The sequence below is a fragment of the Oratosquilla oratoria genome, chromosome 3 (assembly GCF_046742065.1).
Source record: "Oratosquilla oratoria isolate Oo_2021 chromosome 3, ASM4674206v1, whole genome shotgun sequence".
NCBI lineage: Eukaryota > Metazoa > Arthropoda > Malacostraca > Stomatopoda > Squillidae > Oratosquilla > Oratosquilla oratoria.
The window spans coordinates 64,221,307-64,241,286 of NC_134779.1; the positions used below are offsets into that span (position 1 = coordinate 64,221,307).

Consider the following 19,980-nt stretch of genomic DNA (forward strand, 5'->3'; position numbering starts at 1 on the left):
CCAGGTGTGAATGGAGAATGGTTGTATATGGATGATGATGTGTTGCAGGAGGTGGAATGGGTAGGGGGATGGGGGGTGAGGTAGTATGTGTGAGCAAAATTTTACGCAGCCCGAAGGGATTTCTCCCCGTCTTCTCCTTTTATGCATGGGGGGGACGGAGAGGGGGGGGTCGCAGATTTAATGAAGCAGCCTTGCTGTGGATGTGCTGTCTTGTGACACTGCTTCTGACCCAGGGCAGTGGACAAGGTGCAGGGATGACCCGTCATCCAGGAGGTGCTAAGATGGGAGGGGTGTGGAGTGTATTCGGGGCTGGAATGGGTGGGAATGATTTTATGCCTTTTCCTTTTTGGCTACCTCCCTTGTAAGGGGGGAAAAAGCCTTGGTATATGTATGTATTATCATCATCCATCATCATAAGTGGGGCCCTCCTAAAATGCAATTATATGTTATTGATTTTTTATTTTTCCATTTTCAGAAGTGGGATTTGGTGCTCTTGACAAGAAATTACCTAAAGCTTTTGTTAGCATACATCCATGAAGGATCAGGGGGTCTCCTTGTGCATTGTATCTCTGGCTGGGACCGCACACCGCTCTACATTTCCCTGCTTCGTCTTTCACTCTGGGCAGATGGTGTTATACACTCTAACCTAGATGCACATCAGGTAACTTTTCAGATTGATATTAAATTTGAACAATACAGTGGATTTACAGATTTATATTTTTCCAGATGATAGTGTCAATATCTGTGAATAATTGACCATTTTTATGGTCTTTGTGTCTTGCAGATTCTATATTTGACTATTGCATATGACTGGATGCTGTTTGGGCATGATTTGCAAGACCGTCTAGGCAAAGGAGAAGAGATTTTCTTTTTTTGTTTTTACTTTCTTAAGTTTATTACCTCGGAAGAATACAGCGTGGGAAGAGTGTAAGTTGGCATACATATTTTCCATGTAAATTAATACAATTCTCGTGATAAGTAATGAATCCCTTTAAAGAGCAAGTGTATTAGTTATTTCGTTTGCTTGCAGAAGACATGTATCAGGTGAAAGTGCTAGTTCAGATCGCCTAGACTGTGTTCTCTTGGATGCTGAGGGTTTCAGTTCAGCTGGTTCTTCCAATTCCCTCAACTCCTCTTGTTCGTCCACACGCTCCTCAAGACACACTCCTCCTGTTTATTTTAAAGTGGGCCAGTCATCAGAAGTGGCTTCTGAAGTAACTGAAGATCACAATGCAACTTGGCCTTATGGAAGTGTTGGAGGAGACATTCAATTCATGGACATGTCGCCCAATCTTAGTCGTACTTCTTCGTCAGCCTCCAGTCGTGGCAATAGTTGGACTCACTCCTCTTTTAGGGAGAGATCGTCTAAAGGAGATTCCAAACTTCTTGGTGGTGAACTATGTTCATCAAATTCAGAATGTGTACGGACTAGTGGGAGAAGTAAGAATGGTGAAATCAAAGACATAGAATTGGGTATACCCGTGGTGCATTATAGGAGGACTCACAATGTGCATAGTGATTCAAGTGGTGATAGTACCTCAGGATCGGTAGATGTAGGGAGTGTGGGGTCAACCATAAACGAGTCGCCCCATGCTACCACTACTCCAGTTGCTGTACCTCGAGGAAGTCCTAGAGCTCGCCAAGAATCTGGGAGCTCTGTTGGGAGCTGGCAGATAATATCTGGAACCGGAAGTTTAAGAGGTTCTACTGGCTCAGGGTCTGCAAATTCTCGCCATTCGAGGTCATCAATGTGAGTATTTAAAATTTCTATTCATCCGTTTAAGTAGGGGGCCAGTTCTCGTATTGATAGATTCGGTGTTGGTGCTCAGTCTTCGCATGTTTTGTATCTTGTTTGTGGCCTTCCACGTATGTAGAAATTTCATCACAGATTAATGAAGGTGCATGTTGGATCAGTTTGGGTTACCTCAGCTTTGAAAGAAAAAAGTAAATGAAATTTAGCTCTTTTTATTTACACATGTATGTGTGTGTGTGTGTATATATATATATATATATATATATATTATATACGTATATATATATGTAATTAGTTAAATAAGTAGTGAGACGATTTGTCCAATCAACTTTTAATGTGATATAAATCAGTGGTGCCACCCTTTCATGAATATGTCCAAGTGCATGTGACACTTCATTGCTCAGATATGAAATGACTGTCATTGAGGTGCTTTGGCTGTGGAGTAGATTTATTGCAACTATCAAAAATGCCTTAACAACCAGTGTGTCTCTCCTCTGTCTATTATCTCTCTCTATCTATTATCTCTCCATCCTCTCTATCCTATCTCTTACTTCTCTCTTCACTCTTCTCCCTCTTTCTCTATCATCTTTCTTTCTCTCTATCCTCTCTTTTCTTTATCCTCTCTATCCTAACTATTCTTTCTTTTCTCATTTTTCCTCGCTCTCCTCTTTCCTCTCTCATTTCCTCGCATTTCATCTCCCTCCTCCCTTTCATATGCCCTCTTTCATCTCTCTCCTCTTTCATCTTGCTCTCCTCTCTTTCATCTACCTTTCTACTCTCTCTTGCTCTCTCACTCTTTCACTGTAGAGCCCATCTTATGTCCCATTATACTTTTTGTAACTTGGCTTTCTTTTTATTAGTTTGGGTTCCATACTACTTCTGGATCTAATGCAAGTTGCATGTTTCCTAACCCTTTACAGGAGTCCCTCAAATAACGCGGATTCGAATAACACGGATTCAATCATACGCGGATTTTTTTTTTCACAACCATCTCAAATGTAGATAACCGTTTTAAAATTCGCGCCAAGTCGGGCACGCATACACACACACGCGGCAACATCGCAAACATTTGTGGTGACTGCTTTCTATTTTACCATATACAGTCGATCCTCATATAACACGGTCATTATGTACACTGCGAACTGCTCAAACAAGGGTGTGGGGCGAGGGGATAGCCGTGGGTGGCTGCCTGCGGTTATGTGTCAACCTCCGGGTACTGATGCAGGAGGGAGGGGGAGTAGGGGGTGGTAGGGGGGTAACAAGCTTTAGCTTGTTGCTTCCACCACCTGCACCGTGCATTCTTGAAATTTTACTGCCCTAACCTGTTGAAGTGTAATGTTTCTTTCGTTTGGAACACAACTAATAAGTCTGATAATGACTGCGCTTGTTGTGTCTTAATTTCTCTTATGAGGTTTTTGTTGTTACTGGCGGTGGTGGTTTGCAAGATCAAAAACAGACATATACACGCTTACACTCGTGTAGACACACACACGTAGACACGTGTTAGACAACCAGTGTATGTTGTGAATGCGTGTGCGTGTACACACAAATATGAACACAGACACACGCACGTACATGCTTACTTGTACATGTGAACACGGACACATACACGCACGCACGCACACACACACACACACACACACACACACACACACACACACGCCACACACACACGCCACACCACACACACACACACACGCCACACCACACACACACACACACGCCACACCACACACACACACACGCCACACACACACACACGCCACACACACATACATATGCCACATACACACACATATACATATGCCACATACACACACACACACACATGTGTATACACCACATACACACACATATGTATATACGCCACATACACATATGCATATACGCCACATACACATATGCATATACGCCACATACACACACATGTATATACACACAAACACATACGTACGACAAACACCACATGCATGCGCACACACGCACGCACACACACATACGTACACATATACATACGGTTCTTGGTATTTAATATGGAAAGTCGGCATACGCGGATTTGGTCATACGCGGTAATTTCAGGAACCTCACCCCCGCTTTATTTGAGGGACTCCTGTATAAGCTTGTATCTTCTAACTGCTAATGTTGTTCATATTGAGGTTATTGGTAAATGTTACATCTTTATTCAGTTCCTTTTCTGCCTAGTTCCATTAATCTCTTTTGGCTGTTTTACATGTTTATACAACATTTACCAGCATTAACTTCAATTGTAATTTCTGTCTCCAGCCATAATTTTTGTAATTCTAATTGTAAAATTTTAATTGAAACCTAATAGCTAATTTTTCCTTGTAGTTGGCATTGGCTGCAGAAAAAATTATGTAGATAGCTCTCCGTATTGTTAGGTAATCAACGTATGTACCCATATTTGTGTAGCTATTATATGCTACAGGATTGTCAGCCTGTTCTTTTCTTTCCTTTCCTTTTCTTCAAATGGTAATTTGCTCTAAACTGCTGGTCATGGACCTTGTCATTTGCTTCAACTTGGTTGTATACCGGTAGCTTGTCATTCTCTGTCTTACTTCATGGACCTTTCAACTGCTCCATCTTGGTCACAGACCCTGTCTCTCTCTATCTTGAGTTCAAAGACCCAATCTCTGACTGTCGAGTTCAAAGACCCTGTCACTTGATCTGTCTTGTCTTCAGATCGTTTAACTGGTTTCATCAGTCAAAGATCTTATTACTTGCTTGTTCCTGACTTGATTCTTTCTTTCACTCCACTGTGTGTGGTTGTGTGTAAATAATTGAATAAACCTGGTTAATTAAAGTTACATGTATTAGCTAAATAACATGGCTTGTTTCACTTCTTAATTCAGAGGAGCGTGGAAACTTTACATCCTCAAGCATGTCTTAAGGATGGCTGGCAATATGAAAAATGCATGGCAAGACTGTGGGATTTGTTAATGAGCACAAATGTACATTCATATATATTCACTGAAAGGTTTTTGCCCCCCAAAAAGGGGGTGGCAGAGTCCAAACCTACCCCCATTCATCACCAACTCTGCATACACTCAAAAGCCACTGCAGAAGAAACATTTGTATTACTGTGCTGAAAGCATTCATGTTGATGGTTGTAGTTGGAATAGGGAATAGGTTCCACATAAATAGCTTATCATATAATTTCCACTAAATTTTCATAGTATTCAAGCTGCATTTTCCAATGCCACTTCATGGTTGGGTTTATCTCTTGCATGCTACCTGTTCTTTGATGTTCATTGCAGTCGAGACTTTGCAAAGGTTACCTAATGTGGATGGTGTCTTTAACAGGCTCTTTGGATTTGCTGGTGCTTTTCAGTGTGGGCTTGGTCTTAACCCTGGTGATCATATTTTGATCAGCATCTGCTTGGCTTCATTCTTTGGTAGAACTTGTCTTCAACAGAATTTATTTTATGCTATAGACTTTAAAATGTATGACATTTATGACAAGTATTACAAGAAATTTTAACCACAAGAATGCCCAGAAAACAAATATTAAATCGGTCTTCAAGAAGTAAGGGCTGCATGGCTGTGGTCTCCTGGATATGCCTTTGAAATTAATCATGGAATAAAGTCCACGATCAGATCTGTTGGTGACTATTTTTGCATGTTTGTCTTTCTTACCAAACTATGTCTGTGTACAAACTGTTGTAGATAGATGCTTGTGAATTTTTATCTTTGCACACCCATATTTGATACTTGTTGACTTTCAGCGTGTGAATTTGGGTCTTTGAAGAGTGCCATCTTAACACTTTTTTTGTAGAGCTAACCCATTAAATTTAGGAAGCTAATGGATTCGATTTTTAAATAGCTTGCTAGATATGAATGACCAATGAATATATATATTTTTTTCTGTGTAGCATGGCTTTTATGTTAAATGTAATGTACTACATGAAGGTTAACTTTAAACACTGTAGAAATTGGCAAGTGTATGGATTTTTTATTTATTTATTTATTTATTTTTTTTTTTGTGGTGCGAGAGGTAAATGCAAGGGTAATGGGTCAGGGATTGGAGATGGTTCAAGAAAATGGAGAAAAGTGGGAGATAAGCTGATGATTGCGCTTGTGGCAGGATTAGGGGAGGGATTAAAAAAGTTAGTGACTGAGTTTGGGAAAGAAGGAAGTTGAAGATGAATGTGGGTAAAGTAAGGTGATGAGATGTACAAGGGGAAAATGTGGCAGCAAACTGGAAGTAGTAAGGGAGAGAGACTGGAGGAAGTGGCTAATTTTAATTCTTGGGTGCAAATGTGGTGGGAAAGGGAGGAGTGGGGGTGGAGGTAGAATGTAGATTGAGAGAAGCTAGTAAATGCCTTAGGGGGGACTAAAGAGTGTAATGAGAGACATTTGGCAATGGATGCTAATAGGAGATTGAATGAAGGAGTGATTGTGCCGACAGCACTGTATGGGGCAGAAACATAGAACATAAGAGGAGTTTGAATGGGTTTGAGATGAGGTGCCTGAGAAGTATGGTTGGGGTTACTAGGCTGGATAGAGTGAGAAAAGAGGTGAGGGGGATATTGGGGGTGGAAAGGGAGTCAGGAGATGGGATTGATAAAAGAGTATTGGGATGGTTTGGACACATGGAAAGAATGAGTGAAGAAAGATTAGTAAAAGGTGTGGAAGGAGTGAACATGAGGGGGCATCCTAGGATGAGATGGATGGATAGGGTAAAAGGGGCATTGGAAAAGAGGAGTGTCTGTTGAGGAAGGACAGGAGAAGACAGAAGATAGGGGTGAATGGAGAATGGTTGTGTATGGATGATGCTTTAATGCATGGAGGCAGGGGGGTGGGGGCAAGGGAATATGTGTGACTGATAATTTGACTTAGCCCTAAGGGATTTCTCCCAGTTTTCTCTCTTTCTGCATGAGGGGACAGAGTGGGGGTTGCTGATTAAATGAAGTGGCCTTGCTGTGGATGTGCTGTGTCTTGCTGCACTGCTTCTGGCCCAAGGCAATGGGCAAGATGCAGAGATGACCTGTCATCCAGGAGGAGCCAAGATAAGAGAGTGGGACTTGGGGTGATTGGGAGTGGATTACGTGAGGATGGAATGGGTGGGAGTGAATTTTATAAAAGAAAATTCCTACCTCCCTTGTAACGGGGAAAAGCCTTTGTTATATGTATGTTATTATTTATTTATTTATTATTTCCATTTTTTTTTTTTTTTCATTGAACATTATTATGGATTTGTGTAGAATTGTTATTGCATTGGGTTGTTGCCTCAAGTTTTACTGACTGGAAACCCGCAATCCTACAAGCAGTGGGCAACAGTCTTTGGACTCTCCCATGGATCTCTAGTAAAAAATGGACCTGTTGTACAGGTTGTTACAAAAATGTATACACTCTTTGAAATGTTTTGTTACTTTATTAAATTCATTAGTTCATGTTATCAGCTGTTTGGAAAATGGTCATCAGTTTGAAATTTAAGAAAAGTTTAGTCCTTTCCCCCTAGTCTAGTCTCCCCTAGGGTATTCACTATCCAAACTGATGACCACATTTTTCCAGACAATTGATATTGTGGACCAATGGATTTTACGTTACAAAACATGTCAAAGAGTGAATACATGAATTGTTTTGGTGTTGCCATGCTAAAGTAGGGAGGGAAGCAGTTGCTGACTGTCAGCTGGTATTGAAAAGGTGAAAGAGGTACAGTTGAAGTTGATAGAGAATGATCTTGGACCGGGTCCAGACACCCGAGTGTCAGCCCAGGGGCGCCCGCAGGCGGACGCACGTGCGTCCAGTTTGGACATTACAAGCATACAAGGTCCCCTATTCAAACATTTTTCCCTTCTAAAACCCTCAACTTTCAATGAAAAATGTAGATGTTTTACATACATTAGAAACGTGGTAAAGCATCAGTGTTAAAATTATGTATGCACTAGAATACATGTGGATCTAGTCAGGGCAATAGACTACTATACACCGGTACTTATGTTTAATGAAAGATACACAATTACATTAGTTTTCCCGTCAATAAAAGGCTGCAATTCACTTCTAAAATTAATGGACCTAAGTATGTCAAAAAGGCAACCAAAAAGTGGCAAAAACTCAAAACATTTCCGAACCCCTTAGGTCGATAAGCTTCGCTTGGTTGTCTCCCTATACCCCTTTATACCTTGTGCGTCCACCACAAGAAAGTCTGTGGGCGCCCCTGTGTCAGCCCAATGGTGCCACTATCATATAGAGGTGAAGAGTTTGATGGGTTTTGGAGATAGGCGACAGGGAAATGATTCTGATGGTCATCTGGCAGGACCACCACCCATTGTTGGTCCATTGTAGATTGTTAAACTACTGGTAGTGGACTACAGGTAACAGGTGTAACCCTCTTGGGCTTGGTAAGTGAAACAAATTTTGTATTTTTTCCAATGTGCATAATGTAGATTTTTACCCCTTTTGCTTTGCAGGATGTTACCTTCAGTAGAATAAAGTTACCAATAATCTGTGGAAGTCAATTGAGGCAGGTCATGGGGTAGGGGTCGGTTTTTGATTACACAGTTTGCTAAAATTGCTATACTGTGCAAGTTTTATATAGGTGTAATTTGGGGAAGATAAAAGGGAAATAGCAAGGTTATGGATGGGATGGGGTGGGTGGTCTTGGCTGCCTACCTCCCTTATAATGGGAAATAAGCCTGATGGTGTATATTATCTTAAGGACCTCAGTGATATTCCTGTGGACAGAGTCGTGCATCTTTTATTTATGATCGGAGAATAATCTTCCCTCCAAAGATAATGTTGTTTATTTTTCATTTCTATCCCTTGTTTCTACTGCCCTCTCATCTCCTTTGCCTCGTCTGTCCTTTTCCTCTCCTTTCTCAGCCACGCTCTCCCATCCTTTCTTTTCTGTCTTAATATGCCTTCCCAATCCCTTGCATTCTCCTTTTACTGTCCTTTCTCCTCTTTTTATATATATCCTTTTTCTCCTTTCTATATCTTTTCTCTGCTATTGCATTCTCTCTTGTATCTTTGTCCACTCTTTCTTTATCTTCATTTTTACCTTTCATGTAATCTCTTTTCATTGTCTTTGTCTTGTATTTAATTAATTTTTGTTGTATTTTTCTCCTGTCTTGTATTGCTCTCTTTTCTTTTGTCTTGCCTTTAGCTTCTTTTCCTTATATTCTTTGTCTTGTCTTCCTCTCTTTGTTTTTCTCTACCTTTGTCTTGTCTTCTATCCCTCCCCCACTTTCCATCTCTTACTCATATTTTGACAGCAAAATTAGTGATGATTTATATACCTTTAGTATATTTAAATGTGTCTTGCGACACTGCTTCTGACCCAGGGCAGTGGACAAGGTGCAGGGATGACCCGTCATCCGGGAGGTGCTAAGATAAGAGGGAGGGTGGAGGGGTGTGGAGTGTATTCAGGGATGGAATGGGTGGGAATGATTTTATGCCTTTTTCTTTTTGGCTACCTCCCTTGTAAGGGGGAAAAAGCCTTGGTATATGTATGTATATTTAAATGTGGAATTATTGCACATACCCCAAGTTGGATATTTTGATGTCATATTTTTATGGTATCCAGTGCATTAAAAAAATAATAATAATAAATGCCATATTAACTTGTCCATTATGTTTTTATTTGCTATTTATTTACTGCACAGGCCCACAGACTTGGTAGATTCCACAGCAACCATTACAGAAGAAGGAAGTGTAGGGTCGGGGCAAAGCATAATTGTGTTTAACAGAGAAGATAGATTAGAACAGGTTAGTAATTATTTTCTTTGATGTCTACAATTATAATTTTTGTAAGATTTGAAATTTTTGTCTGTGTACAAGTTTAGTAACATTGGAGATTGTGTCTTTATATTTCATGGGAGACTTACATTAAGAGTACAAGTATTTGATGGTAGAACTGTAGAGCAGATCAACCTTGAAATATAGTAGTTCCTTGGTTTGATTCTTGCTTGGTTTATTATTGTGGTTAGGAAGTGTGGAGTGCCAGGAAAATATTGTAGTGGAAAGATAATGGTGATATACCTAGAGAGTTTATGATAGCAAATACACTGTTTAGGAAGAAAGTCAAACACGAGTACATGTGGGAGAGGGTGGTGGATAAGGGTTTAATGGACTATATAGTGGTAACCAGGAGAAGAGTAGTTAGAGTTTTGGATGTACATGTTCCAAGAGGAGAGAGTGGGGGAATGTCAGATAATTTTTTGGTGGAAGGTAAGTTGAGAAGGGAGGATGGATGGAGAAAAAGGAAGAGGACAGAAGGTAGGGAGGTGCTTAGAGTTAACTGCTTAAATGAGAAAGAAAAGGAGTACAAAAATTGAGAGATGAATGGGAGTGAAGGACTAGGAATGGGGGAAATTTCAACAAGGGAGTTGTAAGGAGTGCATACATGGTGTGTGGAACAAGGAGGGTGAGATGATAAAGCAAAGAAGGTTGTAGAAGAGAAGAAACAAGTATTCACAGCTTGGATGCAAAAGATGATTAGAGAATTGTATGAGAGATAGAAAGAAAAGAGAAGCATAAGATAGAGGCAAAGAGGAGAGATGTGAAATGAGGTAAGAGTACGACAGAAAAAAAATTATAGTAATAAAAAGATGTTTTGGAAAGAAATTAAGAGGAAGAGGAGGTGAATCAAGTAGAGAAGAAGAGGTAAAAGATGCAGATGGAGAGATGATAATGGATGAGACAGCAGTAAGAGTAAGATGGGCAGAGTATTTTAGGTAGTTGCTAAGTGTGAAGGAGGATAGGGAGGGAAAAGTAGTTGCAGTGGTAAGTGCTAAGAAAATGACAGTGATTAATGAAGAAAATGAAGGAGAAATAAGGAATGAGGTGAAAGCAGTTAAAATGATGAGAGCAGTGTGTGTCATGTGGAGTGTCTTAAAAAGGTACATTGATGGTGGACTGGCTGGTGAGGTTTTTGTTTGTGTGGATCAGATTATTGTGGTAAGGCAGATAAGTGAGAAAGCTCTAGGTTAATATAAGGATGTTTTATGGGCCTTTATGGATTTGGAAAAGGCTTATGACAGGGTAGAGAGGAAGGCACTGTTGGAGGTATTGCAGATATATGGGATAGAAGGAAAACTGTTAAGAGCAGTCGAGAGTTTTTATGGGAGTAGTAGAGCCAGTGTTAGAATTAGAAATGAATAGTGAGTGGTTTGAGGTAAAGGTGGGACTTTGCCAGTGATGTGTCATGTCTTCTTGCCTGTTCAGTTTACATATTTTGGGGTGGTGTGATAGGTAAATGAAAGGGTAATGGGCTGGGGATTGGAGATGATTAAAGAAAATTGAGAAAAATGGGAGACAGGCCAGCTGTTGTTTGCTGACGACACTGCACTTGTGACAGGGTCAGAGAGGGGGGTTAAGGACGTTAGTGACAGAATTTGGGAAGGTGAACGAGTGAAGGAAGTTGAAGATAAATGTGCCTTAGAGTAAGGTGATGAGATGTACAAAGGGAAAAATACTGGGAGAAGTGGATAGCTTTAGATACTTGGTTACAAATGTGGGGGGATTAGAATGTGTAACGAGACATTTGGCAATGGAGGTCGAGGAGATTGTATGAAGGGGTGATAGTGCTGACAGGACTATATGGAGCAGAAACATGGAACATAAGAGGAGGAGAGGAGTTTGAATGTATTTGAGATGAGGTGCCTGAGAAGTATGATGGGGGTTACTTGGCTGAATAGAGTGAGAAATGAGGAGGAGAATGGGGTGGAAAGGAAGTTGGGAGACAGGGTTGATGAAAGAGTATTGGGATGGTTTGGACACATCTAAAGAATGAGTGAAGAAAGATTAGTAAAAGAGGTGTAGAAGGCAGAAGTGAAAGGAGTAAACATGAGGGGGTATCCAAGGATGAGATGGATGGATGGGGTAAAACAGGCATTGGAAAAGAGGGAAATGTCTGTTGAAGAAGGATGAGAGAAGACAGAAGGGGGGTGAATGTAGAATGGTTGTGTATGGATGATGCTGTGAGGCATGGAAAGGATGAAATGGGTAGGAGTGGATTTATGCCTTTGACTTTGGCTACCTTCCATGTAAGGAGGAGAAAAGCCCTTGGTATGTGTATTATTATTATTTATTTTTTTCCCATTTATATTTGTATTAATATCATTATTTTATATATATATATATTTATATATATATATACATATGAATTATATTCTCAGTGATACTTTTCCACCTGTTCATAACTTGCTCTCAAAAAAAGGAAGTATTAAGACTGCTCTCTTAACTTTGAATCTTTTCTTTCCCTACTAGCCCTATGGAGTTTTTATTTTTTCCTTCCCTTTTTTGCCACAGGAAAAAAATGTTTGTCTAGATTTGACTTTTCACTGGGGACATTTTCATGGCATCATTTGGTTAAAGATGGACAATCTTGCGTGTTCACACCAATTTTAAGTGTACAATCAGTCAGTAACCATGAAATAAATTGGGAGAGTATATCAGTAAAGCCAGATCAAGTGAACCATGTAAATGACTCTTAAAGTATTTCATATTAAGACAGCTGATTGGGTGGCAGAAGGGTGTGAGAAGGGTCATTTCCCAGGTAGTGGACAAAATGTAGTCATCAGAGAAGATAGACTTGACCAGGTGAGCTGCTACCTGTGTGGTCTTTGATATTTATACTGCAGGCTTTTTTCGTAACAGTAGTGATACTAACATGTTGATTAATTAAGACATGATTCAGTGATGTTTGTGGTGGCATAACCCATCTTGAGCCTCTCCTGGAGCCAATTAGCCTGATGATTCAAATTCCCTAGTGTTGATAGGACCTCCATTATTGGTTGATGTACAGAATGGAGAAAGTCCATGCTCGCTTTCCTATTGTGATGAGATTGGTGGGTGGGTGTAATCATGTTGGAATTGAAAAAGCCAAACATGCCAACAAAACTGGTAGTGCATGTAGCATGTTGAAGTAGTTGCTTGTAATTTGTCACACAAACTAATTTGTTCTAATTTTGTTTCAGGTTAGAACCATCTTCTACAGCTTGTACCGCTCTGTCATTGGTTATAGGTATGCTGATGGGCGCAGTGAATCAGGATTAGGAAATCTTGTCTCTAATTTTGCCCAGAAAGTGGGTATTCGTCCCATGTCCTCAAGATTGTCAACCTGAAAAAATATATTTGAATGATAAAATGTATAATCTGCCCTCCAATACAGAACTGATGTTGATGCCTGATTGTAATATGAAAACCATTGTATTAGGATACATCCAGACAGGGTTTGTTTTTAGGTCAGTTATATTCAAAGCTTTTATTTTCCTTAACTTAAGCTAACTAGCCTTTCACCTAAACAAGAAAGAGATGCTATTTGACACTGCCAAACAACACATTTGCCAAATATATTTACAAATTTTGAATTGGGGATGTGGTAATAGTATAAAAGTTACATTTATTTTTAATTGATTAAAGTTTCCTGATTATTTTTACAACAAATTCAAGCATCTTGACCTATCCTGATGGCTTTAGCTGGAAACCTTTATATCCCTTACCAAAGAGAAATTACCCCTACGGCTGTTGTTGGGATGTGCCACTGTAGTGTATGAGTTTATTTCCGTTTAGGTGGCAATACCGCATGTTGAATCCATTTGGGCAAATGTATAAAACTCAATATTTGAGTTTTAATATAGTGCCTGGTTTTTGAAATGTACATGTTGGTCAGGTGTTGCCATATTCTGTTCCATTCTTTATATCAGCCTGGGAGTTTGTGGAGAGATGTGCCTAAGAGATAGTTCTTCAGCAGACATGGGTCCTCAAAGTGGTAACAGCTTGATCACATGTCACAGGGTTCCTAAAGAGAACTTGCTCAAATAGATTGTACATTGTGGCTTTATGTGGGTAATATTCTTGTTGAATGTTCAAATTATAAAGAGGGAAATGTAAAGATGTATGAAACTTGTACTATTTCTTATTGAAACTTTTAAGTTTAGTTCATGATGATTTTGTTTTTGTCTTTCACTTTTTTTCAGGACTTGATTACCTAAGCACATTTTCTGTACACTTTTGAAGGTTTTGGAATTGTTTCTAGTCTAGATTCCACTCAAAATGACTTTGGGATTTTTTTTAACAGTTTATTTTAAAATTTGATAATTTTTTTTGTAATTTTCTCCTATTAGAAAGGGAGACCCCAGAATTACCTCATAACTTGTTTTCATGGACATGGTCAGTCCTTGTTTAAATAGTGGGCATTCTCTACATGAGGAGCCTCTTGAAATGGTGAATTTAACTTCCTCTCTTATCCTGTCTTTAGTCAAACACACTGTTGCAGAAAACTACTTAGTATATGGGAATTTTTCTTGTTACTCTTCATCCCACTGGGCCTACAGAGATAAAGGGCTGTTAGGTTAGTAGAAGTGGCAGTTTTGCGTGCACTGCACGATCATGGTATCAGTGTATGCAAAGAAAGGGCATGTAGCATTCTGGTTGGGTCTGTTCCTTGCCAAATGATTTGCATAGATCCAAAATATTAATACATGTACTTGAACATTACTGTTTGGGCTTATTTATTTTCATAACCTGGTAAAAATTTATTTGCTTGCCCTGTATTCTTTACTGCTGATTGGCTGACATGTATATACGATCCTTGTAACTAAATAACATATGTACATAATACATATATATTTTTTTCTCCTGTATAAGGAGACAGGCCTAGTGAAAGTGTACATCCACCTGTTATTCCTGATATCTTAGCTCTCTATCAATGAAGGATTATTGCTGTCCCTTACCCACAACTTGCTTCAGAAGCAATGCAGCAAGACATAGCACCTTCACAGCAGGGCCAAACAGTTGAAGCTGGTTTCCCCACCCTGTTGACCTTCCCCTCTCATTTACTAAAAAAATTTAGAGGAGACAAGAAATCCATTCAGGGTGCATCGTTTTCTCAACCACTCACTCAAACCTATAGAGAAGCACATATATTGAGAGGAAGAAGACAAGAGAAAGGCAGAATATAAGTGATAAGTTGTAAAATCATGATGTAGAAAAATTCAACAATTCTGACTAATCACCTGACCATTCAGCTAACACAATTGTTTGAGAAATTAATAAATCACAGCAACAATTACAATCTGCGTGATCATCTGATCAGTAGCTAAGAATGGTTGTATCATTTACTGTCATAATAAAGCATGATAACCAGACATTAAAATACCACCACATCCAGCATTCCACAGGAAGCAAGCTAGTAATCTAATCAAAAAAGCTCTTCAAGAACTTGTTTGCTGCTGAGTGGACCTAGTGATCGGTATCTACATCACTTGCACCCTTGTCCAGCAAATTCCTCAAACTGACTGAATTTGGTATGACAACAATGAAACTGACCAGTGCAACAATCTCTTGCAAGCCAAGTGTTCCTGGCAGGAACAAAAACGTCAGGGGTTCAGGCATTTAGCAGGTGAAGCTGATTAGCATGATTTTTGTACAAAATATCAACATTGCTGTTATGATAGACCTAGATCTCGTATTGCCACCAGCATGGAGTAATCTTTCAGAGAACTCTGCCAATGAGGCAGATTTGGGACACAGCTGCTTGATAACAGTACTCAACACCAGAATAAAACTGTGAAAGCAGCTTACAGAAATGACTTATTGCTGAAGATGCAGTAAGCTTTCCTCACTACTGAACTTCTGGGAGGCAGAGTTGACAAGCTGCCTGCTATATTTTGAAAGTTATTTTCAAGTCTAACTTGACTCCCAAGATATCCAGCTCATCCCGTACTGTGAGCAGTGAGCCATCAACATGTAGAGGGTCATGAGGAAGATTCAAGTTGCAAGAGTGTAAACTGCAAATATTTCAACTTTGGTACTTTCAATTTCATGTTCCAGGAGTTAACCAGTCTGATATTCTTTAGATATGATTCACTCACAGTAAGATATTACTTTGTGAGTTGACCAACATGATCAGCATTACATAGTGAATTTGTCCATAAATGGAATTTATGGCAATTGGTGAGGTCAGAGGTGTGTATGGTGAACATGAGGGGTCAAAGTATGCTATCATGGTGAACTCCAAAGTGGGTGCAGTACCAGTTAATGTAACTGTCACAGACAAGTACATCATGGATGTGATTGTTATTACTTTATTCAAACATGCTCTGGTCAGCCAGTCAGAAATAGAAAATAGTGGGCAAGTACATTTTTCCAAGACTGAATTTTTTTTAGTTGCTTCTTACTTCCTGCAGCCCATGTAGAGAAGCATCTTAAATGTAATTAGCTAAATCAGGAATTAACATTTTTACAGGGGATATATAATTGCTATCTAGATGAATGTTCACCCATTACGTGGAAATTTCTCCTGAGTAAGATCTAGCAGTAGCAATGGTAGATTAAAATTCTTAGGTGCAGTGGATTAATCAAGATTCTTCTTTGGGATGGAAGGTTCTCCCTGTCAAATTAGTCTGCCATAAGAGAATAAAAATTTTCAAGTGGAGTGAAATTCATCATTGGATAACAAAGTATATTGTAGCTCAGATGGGATATCTGCTCTCAAAAGGTCTTTGCATTTGTTACTTGCCACATCAGACCTCAAACAACTACCTGGTAATTTGCAAAATGTTTACTTGCCCAGTCTCCACTGTTCTGTCCCCCATACTATGAACTTTCATCTTTCGCATTAATCTTTTCTATATGGTGGCAATGGGTTTTGCCTTGCTTAATGACATGCTATTTTATGGAGGAAATGGGGTGAACTCGAGGGGATCCTGAGTAAGTGAAACCTTTCTAAGGCCGGGATTGCCCCAAAAAATACGTAAAATAGTTTGCCATTAGCAAGGACAAAATTCAGTCGCTTGTATTGAAGGTGTTAAATCAGCCCTGGGATTTGGCACAGTTATTTTGAAATATAGAGGCTGGTCTTGTTTTCTGGGGGTTATTCCACTAATATAAATATTCAGTGCAGTTGCATGTAAAAAAAAATGTATTTTGGAACCAAGATAAATTTAGTTTTTTCTAGGAAATTCAAGCATTGCACTTTGATTGGTTCTAATTGTATTTAGAAATGTAATCAAGTGTATGAGAACAATGAAAATGAAGATTGAAAAAAAAAAGTTTTAGTAAAATCTTTTCTGTCCTACAGCCATGTACTTGTGTGGGGGTTTAGTCCCTTCTCTAGTCTTTTATTACTATGAAAGGGACAGTGAAACAAAAGCAGAGATGCAAAACCAATATTGTCATCCAAGAGATGACTAGCAATGCATTTTACCTCTTCAATCCAAATCACAGGCTAAAGTATTTTTGGTAAGTATTTCATGAAGTATTGGAACACTACCTCTGACACAGGGCAGTGGACAAGGTGCAGGGATGACCCGTCATCCAGGAGGTGCTAAGATGAGGAGGGTGGAGTGTATTTAGGGATGCAATGGGTGGTAATGGTTTTATGCCTTTTTTCTTTTTGGCTGCCTCCCTTGTAAGGGGGAAAAGCCTTGGTATATGTATGTATTGGGATGGTTTGGACACATGGAGAGAAAGAAAGACTAGTAAGAGATGTGAAAGGAGTGAACATGAGGGGGTGACCTAGGATGAGATGGATGGATAGGGTAAAAGGGGCTTTGAGGAAGGATGGGAGAGGAGAGATGGGTGAATGGAGAATGGTTGTATATGGATGATGTGATCCATGAGGTGGAATCGGTTGGCGGAGAGGGAGTTATGTGTGAGAAAAATTTGACACATCCCAAAGGGATTTCTCCCAGTCTTCTCCTTTTCTGCTTTAATGAAGTGGCCTCGCAGTGGATGTGCTGTCTTGCGACACTGCCTCTAACCCAGGGCAGTGGACAAGATGCAGGGATGACCCATCATCCAGGAGGTGCCAAGATAAGAGGGTGGAGGGGAGTGGAGTGTGATGGGGATGGAATGGGTGGGAGTGGTTTTTATGACTTTTTTGGCTACCACCCTTGTGAGGGGGGGAAAAAAGCCTTTGGTATATGTATGTATTTCATGAAGGTGAATAGGATAGTGGAATCAAAGCAGATTGTTATTGGTATGGACTTGGTATATGAACACTTTGGGTCCTTGTGGGCTTCCTCCAGTTAGGTGTAGTTTGGTTGTGGAGATAGGGTAAAGTTATAGGTGTTCTGGGAAACAACAGTAGGTGGCTATTGCAGCATGTTGTGTAAATGGGACACTTGTAAAATGTAATATTGTAAACAATGTCCTATTCTTAGGCAATCTAGTATAGTTTGTTGTATTGATGAAAGGACATACATGGATGTCTGTGAGATCTAGTTTTGACTTGTTGGGTGTGGTTTACAAAATCCTTGCCACATGCTTAGCATTCCTATTTGAAGTACTGGATAAAAGCCTGTGACTGGCAGTAGAGTGGAGGTATCAAAAGCTTTTCATTGGCAAGGATGCCTACACAAGATGGCACCCAGCAGAAATATGTGTATTTTAAAAGTGGATACTTGTTTGGATGATCAAATTGATTTTGTGGACCAGCTGGTGGCTGGACTTCTGGATGGAGATTGCTTGGTGAATACCAAGAATCAGGTATGACTATAGGATGCTATGGAGAGTTGTGGGTAGCATACAAGAATGTGAGGATGGTGACAAATTCAGCAGTGAAGTTTGAGGTGAAAGGTGCAGATGGAGAGATGATATTGTAAGACAGTAGTAAGAAAAAGATGGGCAGAGTATTTTAGGGAGTTGCTAAATGTGAAGGAGGATAGGGAGGGAAAGGTAGTTGCAGTGGGAAGCACCAAGAAAATAATAGTAATGAATAAGGAAAATGGAAGAAAAATAAGGAAAGATGAGGTGAAAGCAGTTAAAATAACGAGTAGGTAAGGCACCTGGGTTAGATAGGGAGGGGTGGTGAATGATAGTGGAGTATGTGGGGATGAAATGGATGGGTGTGGATTTATGCCATCAACTTTGGCTACCTCCCTTGTAAGGGGGGAAAAAGTAGTTTGTATATGTGCATCTTCAGCAACATGTTCCACTGAGTAGGAGTCCATGGTGACTGATTTTGAGCTGGAGAATGTTTTGCCCACTGATGCATCCAGTTTATGGCATTTTAAAGGTTGTCAATATGAGCAGGGTGGGTTCTGCAGAACAGGTGTAAGTCAATATTTGATTATTTTATCTATAGCCAGGGTGAAAAGGCAGAATTCAATCCTTAATTTCCTTTGTCGGTTATATGGTGATGTTAGAGATCTTCCTACATGCCCTATGGGTAAGACTTGAAGGGGGACAGAGTTCCACAATTGTCAGATGTAAGGTTTATGAAGAATTAACAATTCCCAGGACATATAGTTTACATTTTCCACATAATTATACAATGGGCTTTCACCCCCCTTATAAGGGAGGTAGTCAAAGGCATATTCCTCTCCCACCCATAAAAAAATCTGCTGGCAAACACAGTGCAGATTCTATTTGCACTAAGATGTCTGCAGTGCTGCAGCCAGTTTAGGTATGGCCTTCCTGTCTTGTAGGTAGGATGCAAATGGCAGAAGGGCCTTCAAACAAGATTCATTAGCGGGCAAGTAAAACAGTCGGACGTTCCTATATCTTGTGTTCTTGAAAATACAGTACTTGCCGGCTGATATGGTTCTGGTTCTACTGGTATTTTTTTTTCTTAAATTATGAAGGCAAAGGATACATGGGAAACGAGTGAAGGATTAGTAAGAGGTGGTGTAAGTGAACTTGAGGGTGGATGACCAAGGATGAGATGGACAGATGTGGTGAAAAGGTTGCTGAACAAGAAGGGAATGTCTGTTGACCAAGGAAGAAGGCAGGAGAGGGATGAGTGGAGAATGGTTGTTTAGATGACTGATGCAAGGGAGTGGTGGTGATCACACCACCCATGTCCTTTTATGCACAAGGGCATGGAGGGGGGTAGCCAGTTAAATGAAGCAGCCTTGCTGGGGATGACCTGATACACTGCTTGACTCAATGCAGTGGGTATAATACAGGGATGACCCTGTCATCCATGATGAGCTGAGAAGGGGAAAGGATGGGGGGCAGGGGTGGTTACATACCTTTTGACTACACTACTCCCATGTAAGCCTTTACTTTTTTTTGGAATGTACCCTGTAGGGCTACAGGGAGAAGGATGCCTGGTCCCAGTCCCTTTTTTCTCGCCACTTACGATCCAAGTGGAAATACTTGGTGGCAGTATTCTTTTGCCCCCACCACAGGATTAGGAGAGGAACAGAGGGAGTAATTGGTGAGGAACAGTGCGGATTTAGGATTATGACAGGGTAGACAGGAGGGCACTGTGGGAGGTTTTGCGGATATACAAGATAGGAGGAAAGCTTCTAGGA

The 19,980-nt window shown here is 40.1% G+C and overlaps 1 protein-coding gene across 3 annotated transcripts in view; it reads left to right on the forward strand.

Moving 5' to 3' along the window:
- The window catches only part of EDTP (Egg-derived tyrosine phosphatase), a 32,901-nt gene extending 18,124 nt beyond the window's left edge, over positions 1-14,777 (forward strand). The window contains exons 8-12 of one of the 3 annotated variants that reach the window (XM_076181890.1): positions 476-661; positions 785-927; positions 1,031-1,750; positions 9,379-9,481; positions 12,694-14,777. In XM_076181890.1, the coding sequence (XP_076038005.1) occupies positions 476-661; positions 785-927; positions 1,031-1,750; positions 9,379-9,481; positions 12,694-12,840 (1,299 nt within the window). In that variant the 3' untranslated portion in view covers positions 12,841-14,777. Of the gene's footprint in view, positions 1-475; positions 662-784; positions 928-1,030; positions 1,751-9,378; positions 9,482-12,226; positions 12,359-12,693 lie in introns of those variants that run through there. The other 2 variants (XM_076181896.1, XM_076181902.1) reach the window with 2 other exon arrangements.
- Positions 14,778-19,980: the final 5,203 nt, after the last annotated feature.